Genomic DNA, 23,093 nt, shown 5'->3' with positions numbered 1-23,093 from the left:
AGTGGGAGGGGAATACTTAAAAAATATTACTTTTAATTATTAGCTGTTTGCATATGATGTTTATTTAAGAGTACATTAGTTGGAACACTTTTGGAAATCACCAGCACAGTTTCTCATATATGTATATAAGCATGTGTATATGTATATGTGTATATATTTCATTAAATTTAACAGAATTAATTTGTTTCCAGAGGATAAAGTTGGAGCCATCTTTTAAAGAACAGACATTTGCCAACAAGTCTCATACTGATTCATTTCAAATGTGATGCTTTTTAAAATCGGCATTGGTATCGAAATTAACACTATATACATTAATGATTCTAGAAAAAATGATTCAAGAAGTTAAAAAAGTACTAGGCTCCAAACTGGAGTTGTATCTCTTTAAGGTCTTCCACTCCTCTGGAAAAGGTGGTACCTAGAAGGGATGATCTCACCTCAGAGAAATAAAAGGATCAGGCATATCTTAGCTTTAGTTAGAACAAATTGATTGCTTGAAGTCCTTAGCAATGTTGCAACTGTGGGCTTCTTAAGAAGGCCAGGCCAGGCAGTGAGTGGTAAGATCAACAGACTGTTACCCCAGTCAAGAATTCCATGTGTACTCTTAATATGTCTATGGATGTAAGGATCTGCATTCATTTCAGCAGGGAGTTCCTTTGCTGGGTTACCTGCTTTAATCAGGTCAGTGAATGCTGTCTGAATAGTGAGCATTAATTACAGAATGCTTTTACTGCCTGTAAAAACAAAATGCTGCAGCTTTCAACAGTCTTATATATTTACTAAAGTTTAGGTTGCTCAATAGCAGAACAATATCTGAACAGTTAGTGGTAAAGAAACCTAATGAAATATTCAGATCAATGTACACTGCTTTACTCAGTGTCATTTTTTGTTGTAAATGTATAACTCATCTATAAGAAAAATGCATTAGAAACCTCCTTTGCTGTGCCATTGCTAACCTGACAGTTCTCCCTGCCTTGGATGAGGAGGGTTGACAGCAATAACAAAGAGAAATAATCTTTAGTGCCATTTTTAACAAAAGTGTTTGCAAGAACTTGACAATATATTTGTCAAGTAGTAAAGCTGAATCTACTTCTGTTGCTAACTGTATAAAGGAATTTGCAAATGAGATGATTTATTTTACAGAATTCTAATAGTTTTTTTCCTTTTTATAACAAGGCAAAAAGAATGAAATTACATGCAACAAATCAAAGCTAAATGAAGATCATTATTCCTCTTCACCAGTCTTGTTTGATGATGATACTCTGATACATAAGCAGTCTGTTGACCCTTCTCTACTGCACTTGCAAGAACAGAAACAACAACAATCAACAACTCAAATAAAATCAGTTGTCTTTGGAACATCAGCTGAGGATGTTGTGGAGGAAATTCGCTTTAAGATTCAGCAAAAAACAAGGCTGACAGCTAGTGCTGGTAAACACAGTTATATTACTAATATTTCTAATTCGAAAAGGTACATCTCAGTTTTTACCGATATGGTCACAACATTCCAGTCATGTGAAGAACTGCAAAGTTTCTATTTATAGAAAAAGCAACTGACATAGACAGTGACTTGCTAGAATCACTAAGAATGATCTACTTTAACAAACAGAACTACAGCTCTTGAAATTTTCAGGCTTTAATCAATATTGTAGAAGACTTTTAATTATACTAGCTCTATAACAGCACAGCTTCTTCAAGAACTGATAGAGATATGCATTCTAAGCTACAATCTACCTGTTCATCTTTCTGTCAGTCCAGGGTATCCACAAAACTTCTTCAGCACTACATTTTGAGTTACCCATTTTTTTATCACTCTTTTTCACTCTCGAGCTTTCACAACCATACATAGTGATTGGAAATACAGTAGTATGGATAATCTTGCCTTTGATCTCAGTGAAACATCCTTGTACTTGATGATCTTTTCTGATTTCTTCATTGCCACCTTTCTAATACGTAGAATCCAATATATAGGGCCTGTCCATATGGTCAGTACACCACAATTTAATGGTGTGCATCTTGTCCAGGGTATGCTTTGAACAATTGCAAAGTGTTAATATGAGGTCTCCTTGGTCAAAGGCTGGGAACTTATTATTTAAATCCAGTAATCAAAGAAGTCAGGGAAAGCAAGTTATTATGAGTTCAATTTCTGTTGCTTTAAGGCACTCAGTAAAGTGTGGAACCAGCCATAATGTGATAGCCAAATCATATGCAATCTTCATTTTTTTATCTTTCCTAAATATAGCAATTTTTTATCACAGACAGGTGGATAATAAAAATGCAGGTTGGATATAGTGTAGGAAATATTAGCAAGTAATAATCCACTGAACCAGCAAAAGGTATAATCATGAAGTTAACATTTTTAAATAAGATAAATGGCAGTGGCTATTGTTCTGTTTCCAGGTAGACATGTTTAGAACCTAGCATAAAGAAAAGTAATGCTATCTTGGAAGGAGTGAAATAATAAGACTGTTACTACTATATTAACAACTTGTTGTTTAAACTGTGAATGTATCAGCATCACTCAGTCCTGACTGAATAATATTTAATGTAAAGCCCTTAAAATAAGTGATGAATTTGAACTAACTTAGTTCAGAAGATGAACTTAAAATGTTTGCATCAATACACTGCAAGTACTACAGCCTTTTATCTTCGCTCCATCCCATGTACCACCACTCTTCTTCAGGCCCTATTCCATCCCTCTTACACTTTTTGCTACTCTGGAAGCAGATAAGTCTAGAGGATCTCCCCCATATTGGCCCAATGCCTGACATGCTGCTATGGCTAATTGCCACATACAAGGACTACTGGGAAATGTAGTTTTCCCAGTATTATGACTTCTGTAGGTAGTATGTTTTGAACTTTTTAAAGTAAAGACAATACACAATATAAGTTCAACTAAAGACATGACAGAAGTGTATACAATTATGTGGCTTGTGGAAAAAGTGGATAGAGAACAGTTTTTATCTTTCACAGTACAACTTGGTAAAGCTAAATGGTGGGAAATTCAGGACAGGTACAGTCCTATTCATTCATTCATTCATTCATTCATTCATTCATTCATTCATAACATGAATATATTATGTCAGCACAAGCACCTTGAATTGGGCCTGGGCCACAATTGGTAACCAATAAAGATCTTTCAGTATAGGTATTATGTGGGGCAATCTAAGGGCTTCCGTCACCAACCGAGTGGTCCTATTCTGTACCAGTTGTAATTGCCGGACCGTCTTCAAGGGCAGCCCTACGGTAGAGTGCATTATCGAGCTCAGGGCCCAGTTCAAGACAGCAACAGCCTCATCTGGACGAGATGTAAAAGAGATGTAGAGCTGAGAATCATAAGCATATTACAGACTCCTCAGCCCAAACCTCTGGATGACCTCTCCCAGTGGCTTCATATATTAAAAAGCATGGGGGATAGCACTGAGCCCTGGGATAGCCCATGATGCAACTGCCACAACACAGCAACAATCCCCCAGGACTATCTGCTGGACTCAGAGAAAGAAAGTGCAAGCAAGCAGGCGAGCAAGCCTTTTTATTTTTATTTTTTTACTCCTGTGGCCAGAGCAGCAAAAATAATAGGAATCAGAAGGAGCATGTGAAAGATTGATGGGTTGGTGCATGAGTGAATGCGAGACAGGAAGGTTCAAATAGAAAGCCACTCCTGCCAGAGCAACAGCTAAGAGATGTGTTGGTGGGTGAAAAGTGATGTTGGATGGGAGACTTACGGTTCACTTTCCAATAAAGTTGTTATTTTATGTATTGGTTGTTCAGTACTATAACTGGTTCTTTGCTAGTTTAAAGTCAGTACAGTTTTGTCATTGTCCCAGTGACATTATTGGAGGAGTGACAGGCCCCAACTGTTTTGAGCTGCGTACTCCATCCCTGCAGTAGCAGACTCACCAGCACTTCTTGCTGAATGCCTTTCTTGTACATGTATGTCTCAGAGCATACACAAAGTGAAAAAAGTTGAACCCTCTCTAGCCCCCTTCACCCAAAGCTTTGTTTATAAATCCTTCTGTGCCTGTCTTGAGAGGGAGGAGTGCTGTGGAACCAGGCACGCCTGCGTTCTTCTCTCTGAGATCCCAGTTGGGCCACCCTGTGAGTGCAACAATGGACTTTTGGGTCAACCTCCTCAGCAGGTTGGAGACTCCATTCAATAGACTCCCCATCTGTAACCCCCCCCCCCCCCCCAGGATGTTGTTGCTCTTCTTCATTCCCATGGGCAGGTTGTCTAGGCTCTTCAGTTGCCCTTGAACTAATCTCTCCCATAGCAGGCATAGGTGGGTAACCAGGGCCTTGGTCTGCAGCTGGAGCCCCTTCATACAGCTCATTCTCAGAGTCTGAGCTGCCCTGCCAGAATGGTCAGCTTCTCATGCACATCTAGGAATCCTGGCGGAATGTGTGTGCACGACACCAGTTCTGACTAGGAGGAATTTGCCCATTGTTATTTAACATTCTGAAATATATTCTTTCTCAAGCAAAAAAATAACAGCAGGCTGTGAAGTTCTAGCAGGTATTGTGAATATATCTATAAATGTTTAACATTTTGATGGAAACTTCCAAGTGAATGACTTCAGGGTGTAGGTCTTCAAATGAGATAGGTAATTAAATTCCACAAAGGGTTAGGGATTTTTTATTTAATAGTTTTAATATGTAGAATCTGAAGAACAAATTAAATGTGAGAATTAACAATGTAATTCTAGAACATGTCATCACAGAAATCAAATACACATTATAGAATTGTATGAGGAAACACAGACAACCCTGTAAGCCATGGCAGTAACAGCTCAACAGGTTGCTTAATCTGAATAGTATTAGTATAAAAGCCCAGATTCGTTTAACCTGCACTGCTTGCAGATTTGTTTCTGGCCCAAATTCAAAGGGACTGCAGACCCATGATTTCTCCTCATTTATCTTTGAAGCTCACTGGGTAACTAGGACGCCCCCGCCCCCCAGCCTACCCTACTGCAGAGAATTGTTGCTGTGAGTGGAGGAGCTGCTTTGGGTGCCTTGCAAGAGGAGAAAAGGCAGATTATAAATGTAATAATACTTGGCTTGGGACCCGAGTACTTCTCCCATGCTCTCCCCAAGGAATTTTGTCTGATGTTGGCACTCATGTTTTCAGCAGCAGACAAGGTTGGATGTTCTCATCTCCCTGGATGTTTGAACTGTATGGCCCAAACGTTTTGGGATGTTTTTGTGCTGTTCTTTCTTGGCTATGAGCAAGGGAAGATTTTGTATGTGGATTAACACTTTCATTGTTGCATCATTTTTTTGATCATGTGTTTAAGGTATTTATTTTTATTATTGGGCTGATTATGGTTTCTATTAAATTTAACTTGGGTCCCCTCTGCCTCATTATATTAATCATAGATTTCTATATTGTATGTGTAAGTAGCAGTAGAAATGATACATGTACATATTACATCAACCTACCTGTTGATATAGTGACAAATGCAGTTCTTGGCACACATTCTTAGAGTTTGCTGACTGGCCTTCAGAAGAGAAGGAGGAGCAAGAGGGGGCTTTGGAATGTAGGCCAATTCCAGACATTGAGATAAGAAAGTAGAGACACTTATCTCAAGGCCAGACTCCCCAGGTGGGCAGACAGCCTCTAGGAATAACCAAGATGTATAGTTTGTGGGAAGGGATTTGGAATGGGGAATTTCTCAGAAATAGATGAGGTGGGTACAGCTTCTCATCCCCTGATGCAATATCAGCAGAGGAGGGAGGCCAATTAGAGGACTGGCATATAGAAAGGAGGTATGCTTGTTTTCAGAAGGCCCAGGGATGGGGCCCAGGCATGCTCATAAGAATTGTTCCTAGAGATGAATACTAGATTGGATTCAATAAGCTGCTTTGTGTATGTCAGAGATTCATTCTGGGTGTTTATGCTTCTGGAAAATGCTTTGGTCAATAAAAAATGTTTATTTCAAGAAAGTAGCTTTTTGAACGTTTGAAAGGGAGAAACCCTATCTCACAATACTACCTGATATCTACTTTGGCTTTTTATTCAGTTATTTAGATTACTGATGTCAAAGATTTATATATCATCTTGAATATGAATATTTTCAGAGCACCATACAAAACAATAAAATCAGAAGTGCTGAGAAAAAGTCCCACATATGAGCTGCCATTGTCAGTCTTCACACATGCCTCCTTAGGTGGTGGGGACACCTGAGGAGGGGCATCCTGTCATCTTAGGAATATAAGTGGCAGTCATCCCTGACAGGAGCACCAGTACTGGGGAGATTGAGGTTGATTGAGAACTTGGCAAGAGGCAGTAGGGCTAGAGGAAATGTTAGATACCAACTAGGCATAGCAGGACCCAGAAACAAAGGTAAAGTTTAGATACCCATATGACATTGCAGGAACAGACAAGAATCAGATATCATCATGGCATGGCATGGCATGATGAAAGGAGAAGACAGTGTCAAGAACAGGCAGTAGTTAAGCCACTAGTGAAAATGTTGCAGCAGTAGAGGTAGAATCCAAATCAAGAACATGAAGCAACTACAACAAAGAATTGGACTACTTTAGCAAAAGTAGGCAGGACTGAGATGCCTTTTATGGAGCCTCCTGCAGCTCCCAGCTGTTCTGCATGATTGCACTGGTTCTGATCCTGCAAGTACTTACAGATCTGATGCAAATCCTGCAAGTACTTGCAAAGTGGACCAGGCTGCCTCCTTTATCAGGTCATTAGGAAGAGCTATAGATCCTGACCAACTCCAAAGATTAATATAGCACATGCATAGGTAGATAAAGGAATAAGCATTTCTTTGCCATTACTTTGAGCTGTAGTCAGAAATAGACCAAAAGCCAGCACAGCTTTTTAGCATTCTAATAGTTAAATCTTGGACCAGACTATTTATGTCAGTGGGGCTGATTTATTAATGCTATTTTCCATTGATCCTCTAGGTTAATAGTATTCTTTTAATAACTATGGTGGCAGAGATTCTTGTGTTTGAAATGGGCATATTACTAATGTTCACATCCCACTATCTCCACATTTCCTAAAGAATGCATAGTAATCTTATTCAGCTATTTCATTGCTATCTTATAAAAGAATGGTTCTGTTTATTATTGTAAGAAATTTTATCATGCCTATTGTTGACAACATTTTTCAAATCTATTTTTAGAATCTATTTTTATCTTTTATCAAAAATGTTTTTGTTTACTACATATACAGCATTTACCACATATACAATAATTTCTGAAGTCATGGAGAACTGAAGTTGAAATATATTTTATTTTTGTTGTGTTGTATGCTTCTTTATTTTGCTTAGGCATTGCTCCAAATATGATGTTGGCAAAAATGTGCAGTGATCAAAATAAACCCAATGGCCAGTATAGAATCCTCCCAGAAAGAGAATCTGTGATGAACTTCATCAAAGATTTGGCCATTAGAAAGGTGAGAAACTGATAAGCTAAAATCCATATTCTTGTTGGTGTCCATATGAGTAGACTATATACTGCTTGCTCCTTTCTTTCATGGCTTCATTTGTATAGAAAATCTAGATTCCCTAATAAAACTCAATAACATTTCTGAAATATTTTCATGCAACTTGCAACAAAGGAAAATTCTTATGTGCCACAAAATGCACTGATGACATGACATTTCTTCCCGTGATATATTTGGCTTATCTTTTATAGCCCTTTTCATTTGTTGTATTAGTCTTGAGAAAGGCAAGTTTATGCCAAAGTTTGATCAAACAAAATATTTCTCATTCACTGAGGAACTTGCATGCCATCCATTTTGGATGAAGCCTTCTGATACCAGAAATATATTCTAGTTATATAGTGACTGTGCAGTTGCTACTGAAAAAATGTGATGCCTTCCTTGCCTTTTAGGTAAATATTTCGCACTCATCCCTAAATATGTTTCTATGAGTATGCTGATTGGCAGCTCCTGATAATCTCTAACATCACTAGAGACTAGCAACAATGCACGTGCCATTTTTTAAAAAAATCTAGGTGCTAAAGGTATCATTTCTGATTACTCCCCTCTGTGGCTGTGGTGTCTTACATTTTTGAGAGAACTTTTATTAGATAATAACTTTATTTAAGAAATAAAGTATGTTTTATACTGCAGAGCTTGAACCTAGTAAGCTAAAGCTTTTACTGTTTTTAACTATAGTTATTTTGTGATATTGTATGGTTTATTTTTTTGTTTTTATGGCCTTAGCTTGTTCAAAAACTGAATTAAGAGCTTTATTGGGAGTTGCTATAAAACCTGAAAGAAAAGGACAGGCATTTGAGGTGACTTTGTTGGAACTTAGGGGGGAAATCACCAGGTATTAGTAGTATAACACAGTTAACAGAAGCAATTAAATGGTTACAAAGTAAGCACCCCATGGAAGAATGTTGCCTATGAGAGAAATAGGCCATCCACAAGCTAATGGTATCCAAAACAACTGCTAGAGCAGAACAGAACCACCATCTTTGCTAATGCTTGAATTGCCACAATATTTTCTTTGTTTTCCTCTCTATTTAACAAAGGACTTTTATGTTCAGATGACTAGTAGGGTAACTGCTGACTTTTATATTTTCAAAGGAGGAATTCTCATTTCATTTTGTCCTAATAGCTTTTGATGTACGTAACTTGCTATGATTTTTAGCATCTGCCTTGTTTACCAGGGAGAGAGAATCCCTATCTTTTTTGTCCTTCTACCTGGGAAATCACTGTCCCTAACCCCATTTTTACCATTACTTCTTACCATTTTACCATGTTGCTTTTGTAACTTTACCATTGTTAAAGTGTCATTCTGTGATTGTCTAAAATGGGCAAACAACATGAAGATTCTGTAGCTGGCCCAGTGAGGCCCTCTCATTCCAGAATTCAGAGGCAACCCTCCCAATATGAACAGCATTTTTACAAACAAAATCGTGTTGGGGGCAGCTACAAAATGGCAAAGGGGCAAGTTAACTTGTTTGCAAGCTCTGGACACTTTTTTAAAATTCCCCATTTCTCCCATTTTTGGCATTTGCTCATGGAGTACATCCTCAGAACTTTCTCCTGAATCTCTTGAATTTGCCTTCCTCTGTTCTTGAAGTTAAATCTCAGATTGAGAAATGGATGTGCCTTAAGCATACTATGTAACTAAAAGCATCCACATACCACTAAAGGTTCATGTAGTTTACATCCTGCTGTTGCACACACTGTCTTTTTTGAGAGCCGGGTATGTTTTGAAATGTTGATGTATTGTGTTTTCCAATGCAATGATAACTAAAGGAAAAATCATCTTCTTGGCATTACATCAGTGGAGGGTAAGACTCTGCAAAGAAAATAGACCCTTCAGGCATTTAAGAGTCAGCAGCTACATCCTTATATTAGATGGGGCAGGGCTTGCAAAGTGAACCTTGGTAGTAGAAATGACAAGGCTCTATTTTTATCTGAAATGTTCTCTAAACCCATTAAATCTGCACAGCCTGCTGCTCCATTTTAAGAGTATTAGAAATTGCAGACTGGGGTATTCATGTTCAACAATAACTCTCCCCTTTTTCCCTTTAATGTCATATCTGAAGATGAGTTCATGTGAACTCAAGTACTTGCCCACTACTATGTTAAGTGATCTTAAAAAAGAGATTGAGGCTTCAGTAGAGTGTGCAGCTTCTAGGAAAGTTGGAACCCCAACATTTTTATTTTTAATGTTTAAGCACAGACCCTACCGAATAAAGAGAATGTATCTGCTGCTGCAGTTCTGCTGGCATTGAAAGAAAATAAAACATACTCATTTTTTACAGGATCAAGAATCTTATACTTCAGTGCACATGTTTTACAGCTCATATGAACAGAGTCTGTTAATACAGAAAAATGTAATAGGTTCACCAGCAATGGGCAGCACTCTGCAAGAGCATGTAATTTAAAAAAAAAATACTTCCATTCCCAAGGTACTTAACGAATTAGTGCAGGCTATCATTCTCTAATTTATACAGTGTTTTGTGCCTCAGAACCTTGTCCTTTATTCATCATTGGAAATTAATGAGAATGATCAATATTCCCATTCCTAAGGAAATGTTTGAAGTATGTTTTTATTGTTTTATCGGAAGCTCCTTGATTCATTGGGGTGATTCTCATGATAATTCTCCTTCAGGTGCCTGGCATAGGAAAAGTAACAGAGAAAATGCTCAAAGCTTTGGGAATTGTGACTTGTGCAGAACTTTACCAACAGAGGGCAATGATTTCTCTCCTTTTCTCTGAAACATCTTGGCATAATTTCCTGGAAATCTCTCTTGGTTTGGGTTCCACACATTTGGAAAGGTATTTTGTGTTTAACAAGATGTATTAATTTTAGATGTTTGCTAAACATTAACATGTTACATTTACAAGGCTGATTCTACTTTGGGGTTTTACTGGTGGGGTTTTTTGTTTTTGTTTTGGCTGAGGAGCAGCATTAAAACACTTTAAGTAAATGAATACATAAAAGGAACATATAGAACTGTCCTTTACCACATTAAGGATATAGTTTACCTGCCCTTATATTTAATTGGTGTTGTATGGAGTGCTGACTGCCAGCACAAAGCAGGATCCTCCAGAGTACATTTGGAAGGTGTTCTAGTGTCTTAAGGTCAGAGGGGAGAACAAAGGGAAATATTGTCATATGAATTGGAGCCCACTTGTGCAATGTTGGATTTAAGTCTCTAACTGCCAAACTTCAAGGCAGAGTTTCCCAGCCTGTATCTTTCAGTGAACCAAGACAGTTTAAGAAGTCTTCATATGTTTTAGTTTCAGTGTGCTCTGTTATATGAACACAGAGGAGCTAAAAACATAGAAACAGTGAAACTGGAATTTATTTAACTAGCATAGAAGGTAAGCTGAAATCCTGCAGGATTCCAGACATGGTAGTGAAGGGAATCCCTCTGCACTACCTTTTCAGATTACCCCCACAGGAAGGACTACTGCTACCAGTGCTGCTAAATCCTATATTAGACAGACCCAGAAGGATGTCATGGTTTCACTAAAAAGTCAAACAGATCTAATAGGAACATACTCCCCCTGTCCATTTCCTGGCATAAATCATCCACCAAGGCAATCTATGCAGTCTTTGTTCCGTAACTAGGCCAGAATCCAGACTGAAATGGATTTATATCAGTGGTCCCTGAACTTTTTTGGGCTGCCACCCTTTTCCCCTTGGGCAACAACCACACCGCCTCCATGCTTCTTTCTTCATGATAGGTAAATTGCCCTACTGCAAATTTAAAACAACCAATCACTGCTCCTCTGGGGGGCAGTACCACCCAGTTTGGAAATCATTGATCTAGATAATCCATCCCATTCAGAAATCCTTGAAAGTGAGGGGTATTACACACTCCAGCACTTTGCCCAAGTATGAAATATTGAACACTAGATGGAAATAATACAGTTTAGGAAGCTTTCTATTTTAAACAAAGGTCTCATTGCTGCCTCCTTTAGGCAAACAAAATCACATCTTGCCTCAAAGGAGTGTCACCACAACCTGTACCCAGTAAGTCATTTCTCCTAACTCTTTTTATAGGCTAGAAGGGGTGCAAAGGTTCCTGTCCACATCCTTGGGCTGTACAGTTTGAAAAGTATCCATTGTAAGCAGGAGCCAAAGTTACATCCATCTGACTTGTTTCAACTATGGCATCCAAGTTGGCATAGATATGATTGATTTTGCTGAAATTCTTATTTCTTTTATATGATATTTAGTTATGCTAATTGCATTTTCCATTGCTTTGTTTCTCGCTTTCACTATGTGTGTGCATGTGTGTTTGTGTAAAACCTTGAGAGGTGTTTATTAATTCAACACTTGTTTGACCATTCATATTTTTCTTTCTTTTCAAAGAGATGGAGAAAGAAAAAGTATGAGTACTGAAAGGTATGTACTCACATGTAGAGCACCCAAAACACCACTAATGTTTAGGTAAGGCAAAGACATTTGCCACCCAAAGTTCAGAGCTGTTTGTACTACACCAAGCTTCTGACTTGGCTTGCTATTTCCTCTGTTCAACTAATATCTTTAATCATCAAGGGGATAGGCAGTTGTCTATCACAAGCTTAGTAAGGACAATCTGTAAAAACACTTGTGCAATATTCCTCTGAATACATTGCTTTATTAATACTTAAACTGCTTAAGAAGAAATATATGATGAAGATAGAAATTATGTGTTTCTAGAAAACTTGAGCCTTTCTCAATTGGAGAGCCACATATTCTTCTAAAAAGCCTAAGTAGCACTTAAATCCCATTGAAATCAGTGTAAGAATTAGTCATGACTAACTTAGCTCCTATTGATTACATTGGAAACTGGAAGCAAGTCATTTATTCCATGGCTGACTTTTCATTACTGCCCAAGTATCATTTCTTTTGCTGTTATACAGCAGGGTACACAGGAAATCATATTAGGGCTGTTTCCTTGAGTTTCCTAGATAATCATCTGTTATATACTGAGATTTTTTTTTAATGTCAGAGTAAAACACGCATGTTTTGTTTTTGTTTTTTTGCAAATCTCACTTGCATGGTCTTAATCTGTCTGTTATTATTTTGCTGTGTATACCACAAAGGTCGACAGAAAGAAAGAAAAATCTTCCCCAGGTATATTTGAGAGCAGAACATTATTAGTTATTGCTGAGATTATTATTTTTTCTTTTTGGTGCTTAGGACATTTAATGAAATAAGTACAGAAGAACAATACAAGTTGTGTCAAGACCTTTGCAGTGATCTTGCTCAGGATTTGAAAAAGGAAGGACTAAAAGTAGGTAACCTCCAAATACATTATATAAATTTTTGTATACTTATACTCAGACATTCTGCATCTCTTGGCACAGTGCTTCTGTGTAAAGTATTTTTATTTTGTTTGCTTGCTCCAGTAATGGGAGTAATTTAGGCAAGAATATATTTAGCCTAAAGTTATCTTGTGTCTCACAAAATCAATTCGCTAAGTAATTTTGCATAGAGAAGATGCTGGAGTAAAAACTGTTAATTAGCAAAAGAAAGAACAGTAATGGATTGCATTTGGTCTTACTCTGGCCATGCGTATAATGATCAAACATTTAAAGGATGTACCATTATTCCTTCTCAACTAATTCATAATAGATGCAGCCCAAGGCAAACACTGTAGTTTAATCGGGAAAGGTACACTGTATGTACTACAGCTCCATTGCCTATTAACATTTATAGTTTAACAAGGAGAAACACACAGGAACATGTAGAGAAATTTTAGCTGCTATTTACTTTTTGAAATTTCTAGGCTACCCTCTGAAGGCTTGGTACAAGTAATAATTACAAACACACAATTAAAATATATTAAAATAATATAAATAACATTTATCTTTTGACTCCAAAACATTTGCTTCCAGAATGTGCTTGGATCTCTGGAGAGAACTACAGTAGTAGGATCAGGCACCAGTTTGGTCTCTTGATATACTGCTTGTTCATTAGTTACTTTGACATTGCCTTTCTCTGAACTATCTCTAAGGTGCCTAACAACAATCAGATCCACAACAGAATATAACAAATACACCAATAAACAACAATGCTTTTTTCTGAACAGTTTTAAAGTTCAGCCCCATGTGGAACACACTGCAATAGTAATGTCCTAACGTTTTACAGGCAGACATCTTAGTTGCTAGGCTTACGTGACAAAGAAAGTGTCCTGTTTCAATTTTGTTTTAGGCTCTCTAAACCTATGACCCATTTTCTTGGGCTTGGCCCCTCTGTCATCATTTGATAAAATCATAAAAATTTTATTTTGAATTTGAAAAGAACTGTGTTTAAGTGGTTTGAAAATAGTCTAAATATTGGATGGCATTTTTTGCCTCTTATGATTAACAGACACCAGCTGTAGACTTAACTGTACATAGGCAGCACATAATTAAGTGACCATAATGCTTTGATCTGTTTTTCACCTGCTCCTTGAGCTTGTCTGCTGTTCTCAAAGTCTCTGTCTGTCTACTCCTTTAACAATACCCAACAGTCAAGTTATTTAAGAAAATAATAGAAGTGTCATTGATTTTATTACTACATTTGTTCTAACCTATAGTCAGCAGAAAGTCAGTGTTTTAAATCAGCCTCAAATCCTGAACCAGATAAGCCTTTTTTAAATGAAATTATAACATAAAATATGCATTCTTTTGTTCTCACCTGTGGAAAGGTGTTAAGTGCTGATGACATGGTTCTAAAGTGAACAATATACATAGTTTTATTGATGAATACTATATATCCATGTATGTGAATACAAACATATTTTCCGCCAATATTCTTCGTGTGCATTTTTCTCACATATGAAAGTCAAGGTTAGGATGACTTAGCAAGACTCATTGTGAGTTACATAGTTAATGATAAGCCACAGCACCCATGAGTGCCAAATTTCATATCCAAACTCTGTTTGGGGCTTGTCATGTCACATGAACCCAGTGAATGTGGGTTATGAGAGGGTTACAAAACCCTCACATAATGCCAAAACAAACCATAATTTCATGTTTGCACAACTTACACTTGCCAGGTTCTCAAGTCATGGCAATCCCTGCTTGGGGGTTATATATTCGAAATGGCCATTGTACATGTGGCATGTGCCCTACAACGCACCACATTCTCACCATGATGGGCTGTTACATTGTGTGTTTGTCCCCAGGCTTTCTTTCAGTGTATGCTAACTACAAGGAGTAGGTTTCCTCCCTGCACACTGCAGTGATATCTTAAGAGGTTATACTGTACTTGTTTTGTGTTAGGGGAAAATTATATCCAGTTCGTTCCATGCTGTGTTTCCTCAGAAGAGCAGATATCACCTCTCCTCCAACAACCTGCATACTGTTTGACTGCTAAAACTCTACTAGAATAATTAAAAAAATAACCCTGCTCCAATTTGTATAGCCCTACCCTGGCTTTTATTAGACTAGGGCAGTGATGGCGAACCTTTTAGAGACTGAGTGCCCAAACAGCAACCCAAAACCCACTTATTCATCACAAAGTGCCAACAATGCAATAAAATCTGAATACTGAATTCTTCACACACAACTAAATATGATGCTGCAGATTCAGATATGCCAGATATGTTGTGTGGCAGCACAACATTAAAAGTCTCTTAATTAGAACATCTCTTTCCTAAATCTTAGATATTAAATTTCAGTTTTTCATTAAAAAAACCCCTCAAAGCTAAAATCTTGTGTTAATTAAAACGAATGTATTAAAACTCACAGCCAGTCCAAGTATATATCCCTGGCAGCACACTGACTGACCATGTGAAAGCTCGGACAAGTTGTGGCTAATAAGTCGCAGCTCATGATGTCATCACCTGGTGCCACTACTCCTTTCCAAGCATCTGCATGGGCCCTGTGTGCACTGTTATCCGATGCTCGGCTGTTGGGGCGATGATGGGGCAACTTGGCTCGCATGCCGACAGAAAGGGCTCTGTGTGCCCACTGCGGCACGCATGCCATAGGTTCGCCACTGCTGGACTAGGGTATGCAACCTGAGAAAGGCAGGTAAATCTGTAAATAAGATTGAACAAAAGTAGAACAATTTGATCCATCACTTGGCAAGCTAATGGCATAATGCAAATATAAATGAAAAGTTAACTGAAGCAGTTTGAACAGCTTATTTTAAAGCTGTATCTTTAACCTCAGAATATTGCTGCATTAGCAAGGTTCTAAACCATCTGACTGAGAAGACTTGTTTTTAATAGGCTAGAACAGTAACTTTAAAGTTGAAGAATGTAAATTTTGAAGTGAAGACAAGAGCTACTACAGTGCAGACTGCAGTTTCTAATGAAGAAGAAATATTTGCTGTTGCTAAAGAGTTGCTTAGAACAGAAATGGAGTGTGTTGCCCCACAACCTTTACGTATAAGACTGATGGGTAATTATCATATTTAACAATTGTATTGTTTGTTATACTTAATTTTTGTTTAATTTTTAAAAATTAAGACAAACTTATTTTTTTAATGTACAGCAAAAGTAACACTGGATGTTTCAAAGAAAACATGGTTATGAAAACTATATGCTATTATTGCACTTACTTTCTTAAAATATAACAATCTTTAACTCTTTCCTTCAACATTTGTATCTTATTTGCAATTACTTGGTTTTTGAGAGGCAATAGGTTTGGTGCCTCATTACGGAAAGCATCCAGTAGGTTACATCCAATTTAGCTATATGCAGCAGGGCTGGTGGAAACAGACTTCTCTGATCTTCTTCCCCATGCATGTCCTCTACTCCCCCCCCACCACCACCACTAAATGGGGTGTTAGTCTGCAGAGGAATTGAAGATCCTTGAAAATCAGCTGAAGGTACCTTTTGTGAGCACTCCGATCTATCCCATTCTGCATGATCCCCAATGTTCTGTGCAGGATTTTCAGGGGGCTGGAGGAAGTAGTAGTTTCCTAGTTGCTATGTTACATGAACCTAAATCTGGATACAGCCCAATATCTGCAAGGGAATTTTATTTTTCATTTTTCAATTTATATCCTGCCTTTTTCCTACAAAGGGCTCAAGGCAGCTTACATCATTCTCTTCCTCCACCTTATCCCCACAACAACAACCCTGTGAGGTAGGTTGGGCTGAGAGTCTGTGACTGGCCCAAAGTCACCCAGTTGGCTCCATGGCTGAGTGGGGACTAGAACCCAGGTCACCTGAGTCCCAGTCCCATGCTCTTAACCACTACACCACACTGGCTCTCTGCTGAATTCAATTTCCTGGGGTATCAGTTCTCACTTGAATGAAAAGAAAGCAGCTTCATTTAAGAGATAAATCATAATCTTGATTTGCAGTCACAACACATTTCTGTTCCTTTTATTCAATTAAATCTAGTCCTGTTACTCAACTGTTGCTTGCCAAAAATTCCTAATACCACAAAAATGTAAATGGTACATTTAGCATAAGGCATACTAATTTAGGAAGTTTTTAACATCCTTGTTACATAAAACTTTTCCTGGCAGCAGGAAGCATTGAGTTCTTTGCTTTCTTTTATAAATACGTTTTAAGATTTAAAATCCAAGTGTTCTAAGAGATCATGTTCAAAGAATAAGTATTTTATAATATGAATAAAATTGTATGGCACTTATGGCATCACATGTTGACGTGCAGTACTGTGTTATAAGCTCCAGCAGTCATAATGATTCAATGGGAACTCAGCGAAATATGTTAAACTGCAATTTTACCTTTATGTTAGAGTGCTCTGATATTTCCAAAGTCCTGTTGGGCATCTATGGGCAGAGAAGAAATGATGGAGGATTTTTAAAGCTTTTTTAACCATAAGAACTGATCTAAATGTTTATTATTTATTTATTAAAAGCTTTTTTACCCCGTCCACCACTAGCATCTCAGGATAGCTTGCAATAAAATGAGTAGAATGAAACAAAAACACAGCATCTGACCATTGAAATACTAAAACTCTAGCTAAAATCAATTAAACATTAAAATGATGGGAAGATTAAAAAATAAAATGTTTCCCCCTTTTAGGGGGAATTCAGAGCCTTCCCTGCTCTTCCCATATCACATTTTGTTTTTCTTCTTTTCCTGTGTTGAAGAGACAATTTTTCCATGGAATGGGGAAATCAGAGACTGGATCTCTTCCTCCAAGACAAAAGCTGTGTCTCTGACCTTGAGGGGATTTCCAATCTATCCTGTAGCTACTGGGATGCTCTCCTGGGGAAGATAGGATAGTCCTGCTAGTCTGGATTCAGCTCAGTGATTAGAGTAACATGCAGGCGATAGGATTCCATTGAGGGAGGGTATTAAAATTATCTGTTTGCAAAGATTTCTGTTTCATGGAAGGGATCAGACTGCAGTTCAAATTACATTTACCTGGATCTTGTTGATTGTCATGAGATTTTAAAGTTTTCAACTTTATGTGACTTTTTTGTCATATTCAGGTATCCGAGTATCAGGTTTCCTAAACGAAGAAGACAAGAAATATCAACAAAAGAGCATTGTTAATTTCTTAGAGCCAGGGAGGAAAGTCAGTGTTTCTAGGCTTACATTTAGGAAATCTGTTGAAGAAAGTTCTCCAAAAGCACCTGAAAGGGAAAGCTTTTTTAATAGAAAACGAGCTACCAGACAGCAAGCCTATCAAGGAACTTCTATAAGTGAGTCTTCAAACAAAAAGCAGAACCTACAAAATGCAACCTCAGTTGAGCAGTTGAAAGAACATCAGATCTTCATTTGCCCTGTTTGTTTTAAACAGCATCATGATAACACTTTAGAAGAATTTAATAGACACATTGACAAGTGCCTTAGTGGAACATTAGAAAAAGCCAACACAGAAATTACAAATAGCAATTCATGGAAAAGTGGAACTGATCTGTCTCTGGAAAGGGAAAAGAAAGAATGTAAAAAAATTGAAACAAGTAAGCCATCAGTAGAAATGCAATCAACAGATATAGTCAGTCATGATACCAATAGTAGCACAGACTTTATTCCTAACCTGCAAGATGATGAAAATAGTACAGAAGGTGTAAATAACTGTACTAGTGACCTTGCATTTGATATGCACTCAAAGCAGGACTTTTCGTCTAATGCATTATCAGTGAAAAAAGAAGAGTATTTTGAAGAGTCCAGTTGTGCAGAAATCAACTTGCCATGTTTTTTTGATGCAACTGAAAGTAGAATGTTAGTTTGTCCAGTCTGCAACTTAGAACAAAAAACAAAGGACCTTGCATTGTTTAATAGGCATGTGGATGTTTGCTTAAACAAAGGCATTATCAAGCAGTTGACAGAAAATTCAAAAAGCATGGGTGAGTATTTAGTTTACCAGTCATTACTTAGAAGCGTTTGTCTGGTTGAACAAATTAAGACCTTGAATATGGTACAGCAAGTGAATTTAAATGATATCCCATTAAGGAGTCTTAATCTGCTTTTTGAGGATTTAAAAAAAAATTGAGCTCTGGGGAACTAATACAGAAATATACAAAATAAATTGGATGCTACATATCCTTGGTTTGTATAAGAAATGTAGAATTACGTGATGCATTATTCCTACCTTTGGATCATTTGGTGTATATCTCATATTTGTTCCCCTCTTGTAAAAAACAAACAGTATGGGTAATCTCAAAAAATAAAACTGCTAGTTCTATCAAATTATTGCATCACTCTGAGTTAATTTTCCAATCTGCTTTATAAAGTGAGTGTCACCATTATTGTTAAGACTGGCATTGAAAATAAAGGAACAGATGTTTAACTGTGCAGAGTTTTACTTTGCACACTTATTACTAGTGGTAGCAGTATTCTGAATCAAAATACCAGCAAAATTCATGGCTGTTCAGTCAAGGAAAACTTCTTGAAATAAAGATGTCTTCAGTGGGTGCTGAAAACAGCACACTGGTGGTTCCAGCTTGACCTCCAGAGGCAGGAAGTGCCACAGAAAGCGTGCCAGCCCAGTGAAGGGTCTACATCAGGCAAAGTAGAAGGCTGTACTCCAGTGAGATCATAGGTCCATACAGAACCACCAGGATCCCGTCATCTTATTACTTCATTTGCTGGGCAGGTTATTAAAGAAAAAGGCTTTCTCAAGTATCCTGGCTCCAAGTTGTTTAGGACTTTATACACTAGCAGCAAAACCTTCAACCTGCCCCAGTAGGAAATAAGTAGCCAGTGCATGTTCCTTAGCAAAGGAGTTACATACTGAAAAGAGACAGCTTCTGAGAACAGCTAAGTTGACACATCCTGCACTAGCAGCACTTTCAAGGGCAGCTCCACACAGAACACATAGCAGTAATCCAGTCTAAGCTTACTAGGGTTACGGTTAAAAAGATGTTTCAGCTGTCAGTTGAAATGTAGGAAGTAAATGTCCTATATTTTAACTCTTGCTGTAAATAATGTTTAGGCCCAAAGGTCCTGCTTTATATAGTATTTGACACCTGTGGCATCTGTATGAAGATCAAGCAGTGTGTGAGATCCTGTTTTGGAGGGGAATTAAAAACATTGGGGGAGTTAAATGAGCCATCCCTATCACAGGGACTATTTTCTTCCTCTTTTGTGTCTTTGGAATGGAAGAAAACCCATTCCTAAAAATCACCAGTAAAGTTTCTTATATTTAATTTGAGCCATTCCAAGACAGACGTTTCTCTCCTTATGCACTAGTCTAAGCATGGTGGCAAGAATGCTACAAATGGAGGGATTGAAGACACATGAGGTAGCCACCATGCTGAAGCTAAACAAGACTAGGTCTGGCTGGTGCTTGGAGGGGAGACCACCTGGCAACCTTGTATAACCTCCTTGAGTACTATGCTGGAAGAAAGGTGGGATATAAATAATAAAGGTGAACAGGGAAATTGTATGGAATGTTAGATGAAATAAATTCATGGAAGGGAGGGGCAATAATGGGGTAAATGGGGAAGGTAGTATAGTAAAATTCTCAGTTTTTGTGGGTTCTAATCTGGTTTATACAATTTTCAGAGAATACATTCTTGTTTTCAGTTAAAATACTGTAGATATTCCATATTTTTCTTCAGGCATCTTGGATGGAGGACAACATGGTACAAACTCCACAGTGGGAATGAAACGGTAAGCTCAGTGTGTGCATAGTGAACTTTTGAGTAATTAGAATCACCATCAACTTGTTATGTTACCACAGTTGTTTAGTTTAATTATTTTTTCCTTGAATTTCAGGCCTGGAGCAATGGTTCCCCAGTCAACATCCAAAAAACCAAAGCCAAACTCTTCTAAGTGCACAATAGAATCATTTTTCAAATGAATGCAGTATATTTTAAGAAGGACTTTTTGATAATTGCAGTGGTACAATACTTGGGATGTAAAATATGTTGCTCTGACTTTCTCCTTTGTGTATACATTTTACAGATGATTTTGCACTATCCAAAGTAACATTTTACTTTCCAGAGGTTGCCCTTGTGATAACTTTATTTTGAAGAATGAAAATGTATTGAATGTTGACTTTGTTTATGCTGATGAACAAAATGCCCTTTCTCTAGGAGTAATGAACCTCTCTGAGTACTAAACTCAGCAACACTCAATGCAACTTGGTACCCATGCCTGTAATTTTAGTAGCTCTTTGATATGAAAGGAAAGTGAAAGAATTATGCTTTCAGTTGGTAATTAACAGATGAGCTTCACAAATCATGTTATTAAATGTGTACTCTTGATGATGGGACAGTAAAGCCAAGATCTGAGATTTAGTTTACTATACTTTGTGCAATGTTGTTATATTAAGTACCATTAATTGATACACTTTAGGTCTTTTCTGTACAAAAATGCACACAAATGCACACTCAGATGAAATCCTAGCTGCCATGCTTTAAATCTATCAACACTGTTGTATTGCCTGTATCATTTATGTTTTGTTTCATAGTTTTCAAGTATTTTCACTATAGTGTCCAGTGGTTACTCTGCCTTTCCAAATTATTTGACTTCACTTTAAGGGACAATTCAATTATTAATTAGAACAGTGGATATTACTAAGATTCTGCCAAGTGTGACAGATTCATTGTCAGGAACATAGGATAGAAAACTGAATCATGAAGTAAAGTCTGCCTTTGTGCTGTTTTTTAAATAAACTCATACTGGTGAACAGGGGAAAATAAGGGACACTTGACTCTGAAGGGATTCTACCAACCATATTTTAAATATGAAAAAACAGTGTTGTGTATATTCATATTTATAGAAACTATATATATTTAAATAATTTTATTTATAATATATTCACAATATATTTTCAAAAATTTTGAGAACATTTTAAAAGTCAGTGTAATGAATTTTCATTTGTTAATTTTGTATTGCTTTATATTGTTAAATAATCAGAATAGCCACAATTAAAATTACAGTTGTTCTGCCTGGACAGATCTCCACATTTCAAAGAATAAAGGGATTTACTGCATTGTGTAAATTCTCAGGTCAACCCAAGCTGCCCTGCCACCCCCCCACCAGCAAAAAACAAAAAAGAAAAGAAAAGCCTTGCATGTGTTAACTATATTGCAGTCTTTTAGTTAAACATCTGTCTTGCTGCCAGAGGTGTCAAGGAATTGAAGGCTGGTGAGGGAATGGGCTGGCAGAGTAGGGATAGAGTGCTCTCTTCCTCCTCTGCCCCAGTATAGAAGCCAAGTAGATTACTAGAAGAGAGGGTTGCTCTCCTTTGTGCTTCAGATAGATATGTAGTAGCTAGTGAAAGAGGACCAGAGCTCCCTATTTTCTTTGTCCTAGTTCCCAGACTAGGAAAAAAGAAATTGCAGGCTTGTCACTTTGTTGGCTTATTTACAGGACTGTTGTGCACACAACATATTGGGGTCAGAACAATTGGGTCATCAAACCCCAACACTTGGCAAGAGCTTTTTCCTCTTGCACTGCCTTGGAACCAATATACCTGATCCTCTGACCTTCTATCTTGGCATAATAAATTAATGTTATTAAAAGTAATATTTTGTATTTCTGTGATGGTATAGAAGTTTCCAAGTCATGGGTTTCTCCTTCATGGGTTCAGACCAGAGTGGAGGTATGTGCTGGCTAGCCCTGTCCCATGGTCACCAACCACATGGTTGATGAGATGAAATATCCCATCAGGTGAAGGCACTTAATGTGAGTACACTGCTTCTCAGTGGCAAATGTGTGGCTAGTGGATGTCATTGTAGAAGACAGCAGAAGTAAAGACATAGAGGTGACCCTGCCCCCAGCTAAACACATGACAGGTACTGTGGTGTAATAAAGACATTCCAGTTTTCTGCCATTTGTGTTACCAGTGTAAAGCATTTGGCCATAAGCAAATCATGCTCTCTCAACTACAATCTCCATCTGGAAACTTTGAATTATAGTAATTTACTCACAATTACATAGACATATACAGGAAAGACTGCAAAATATGAACAAGTCAGATATAGTGAAAGAAAATTAATTAGATTCAAGTATAGTATGCCAGTTTACACTAGCTGGAAGCAGCTTTCCATTGCAAAAATCAAAGACACATCTACATGTTGAGAGGCTAGTAGGAGAGAGAGCTTTCTTCCACTGGACCCTTTATTTGCATGGGTTTCTCAGAAATAGAGATACTGATACGGTCCGGTGGCGGGGAGGGGGGGAGATGAATCCTGTCACTCACTTGTCTAGCTGGGAAGTAATTTGGGTCCTTTTTCCAAGTATGCACCCATATCAACCCTGCAGGAGAGGGAGGGGAAGAATTTAGGTTTTCTTTCCCACGA

At 37.7% G+C, this 23,093-nt stretch overlaps 1 protein-coding gene across 6 annotated transcripts in view; it reads left to right on the top strand.

Annotated features, from left to right (window-relative positions):
• POLK (DNA polymerase kappa) overlaps positions 1-22,317 on the top strand; it is a 41,985-nt gene extending 19,668 nt beyond the window's left edge. For 3 of the 6 annotated variants that reach the window (XM_044446420.1, XM_044446417.1, XM_044446416.1), the window contains exons 7-15: positions 1,174-1,428; positions 7,284-7,408; positions 10,092-10,258; positions 11,805-11,882; positions 12,618-12,711; positions 15,640-15,811; positions 17,826-18,686; positions 20,403-20,454; positions 20,560-22,317. In XM_044446420.1, coding sequence (XP_044302355.1) covers positions 1,174-1,428; positions 7,284-7,408; positions 10,092-10,258; positions 11,805-11,882; positions 12,618-12,711; positions 15,640-15,811; positions 17,826-18,686; positions 20,403-20,454; positions 20,560-20,644 — 1,889 coding nt within the window. In that variant the 3' untranslated portion in view covers positions 20,645-22,317. Of the gene's footprint in view, positions 1-1,173; positions 1,429-7,283; positions 7,409-10,091; positions 10,259-11,804; positions 11,883-12,617; positions 12,712-15,639; positions 15,812-17,825; positions 18,687-20,031; positions 20,190-20,402; positions 20,455-20,559 lie in introns of all 6 variants that reach the window. The other 3 variants (XR_006416300.1, XM_044446418.1, XM_044446419.1) reach the window with 3 other exon arrangements.
• The last annotated feature ends 776 nt before the right edge of the window (positions 22,318-23,093 follow it).

Source organism: Varanus komodoensis, unplaced genomic scaffold (assembly GCF_004798865.1).
Source record: "Varanus komodoensis strain SLA01 unplaced genomic scaffold, ASM479886v1 scaffold5, whole genome shotgun sequence".
NCBI classification, from domain to species: domain Eukaryota; kingdom Metazoa; phylum Chordata; class Lepidosauria; order Squamata; family Varanidae; genus Varanus; species Varanus komodoensis.
The sequence above is the reverse complement of the archived record's forward strand: the minus strand, read 5'-3'. Positions and strand labels throughout refer to the sequence as shown.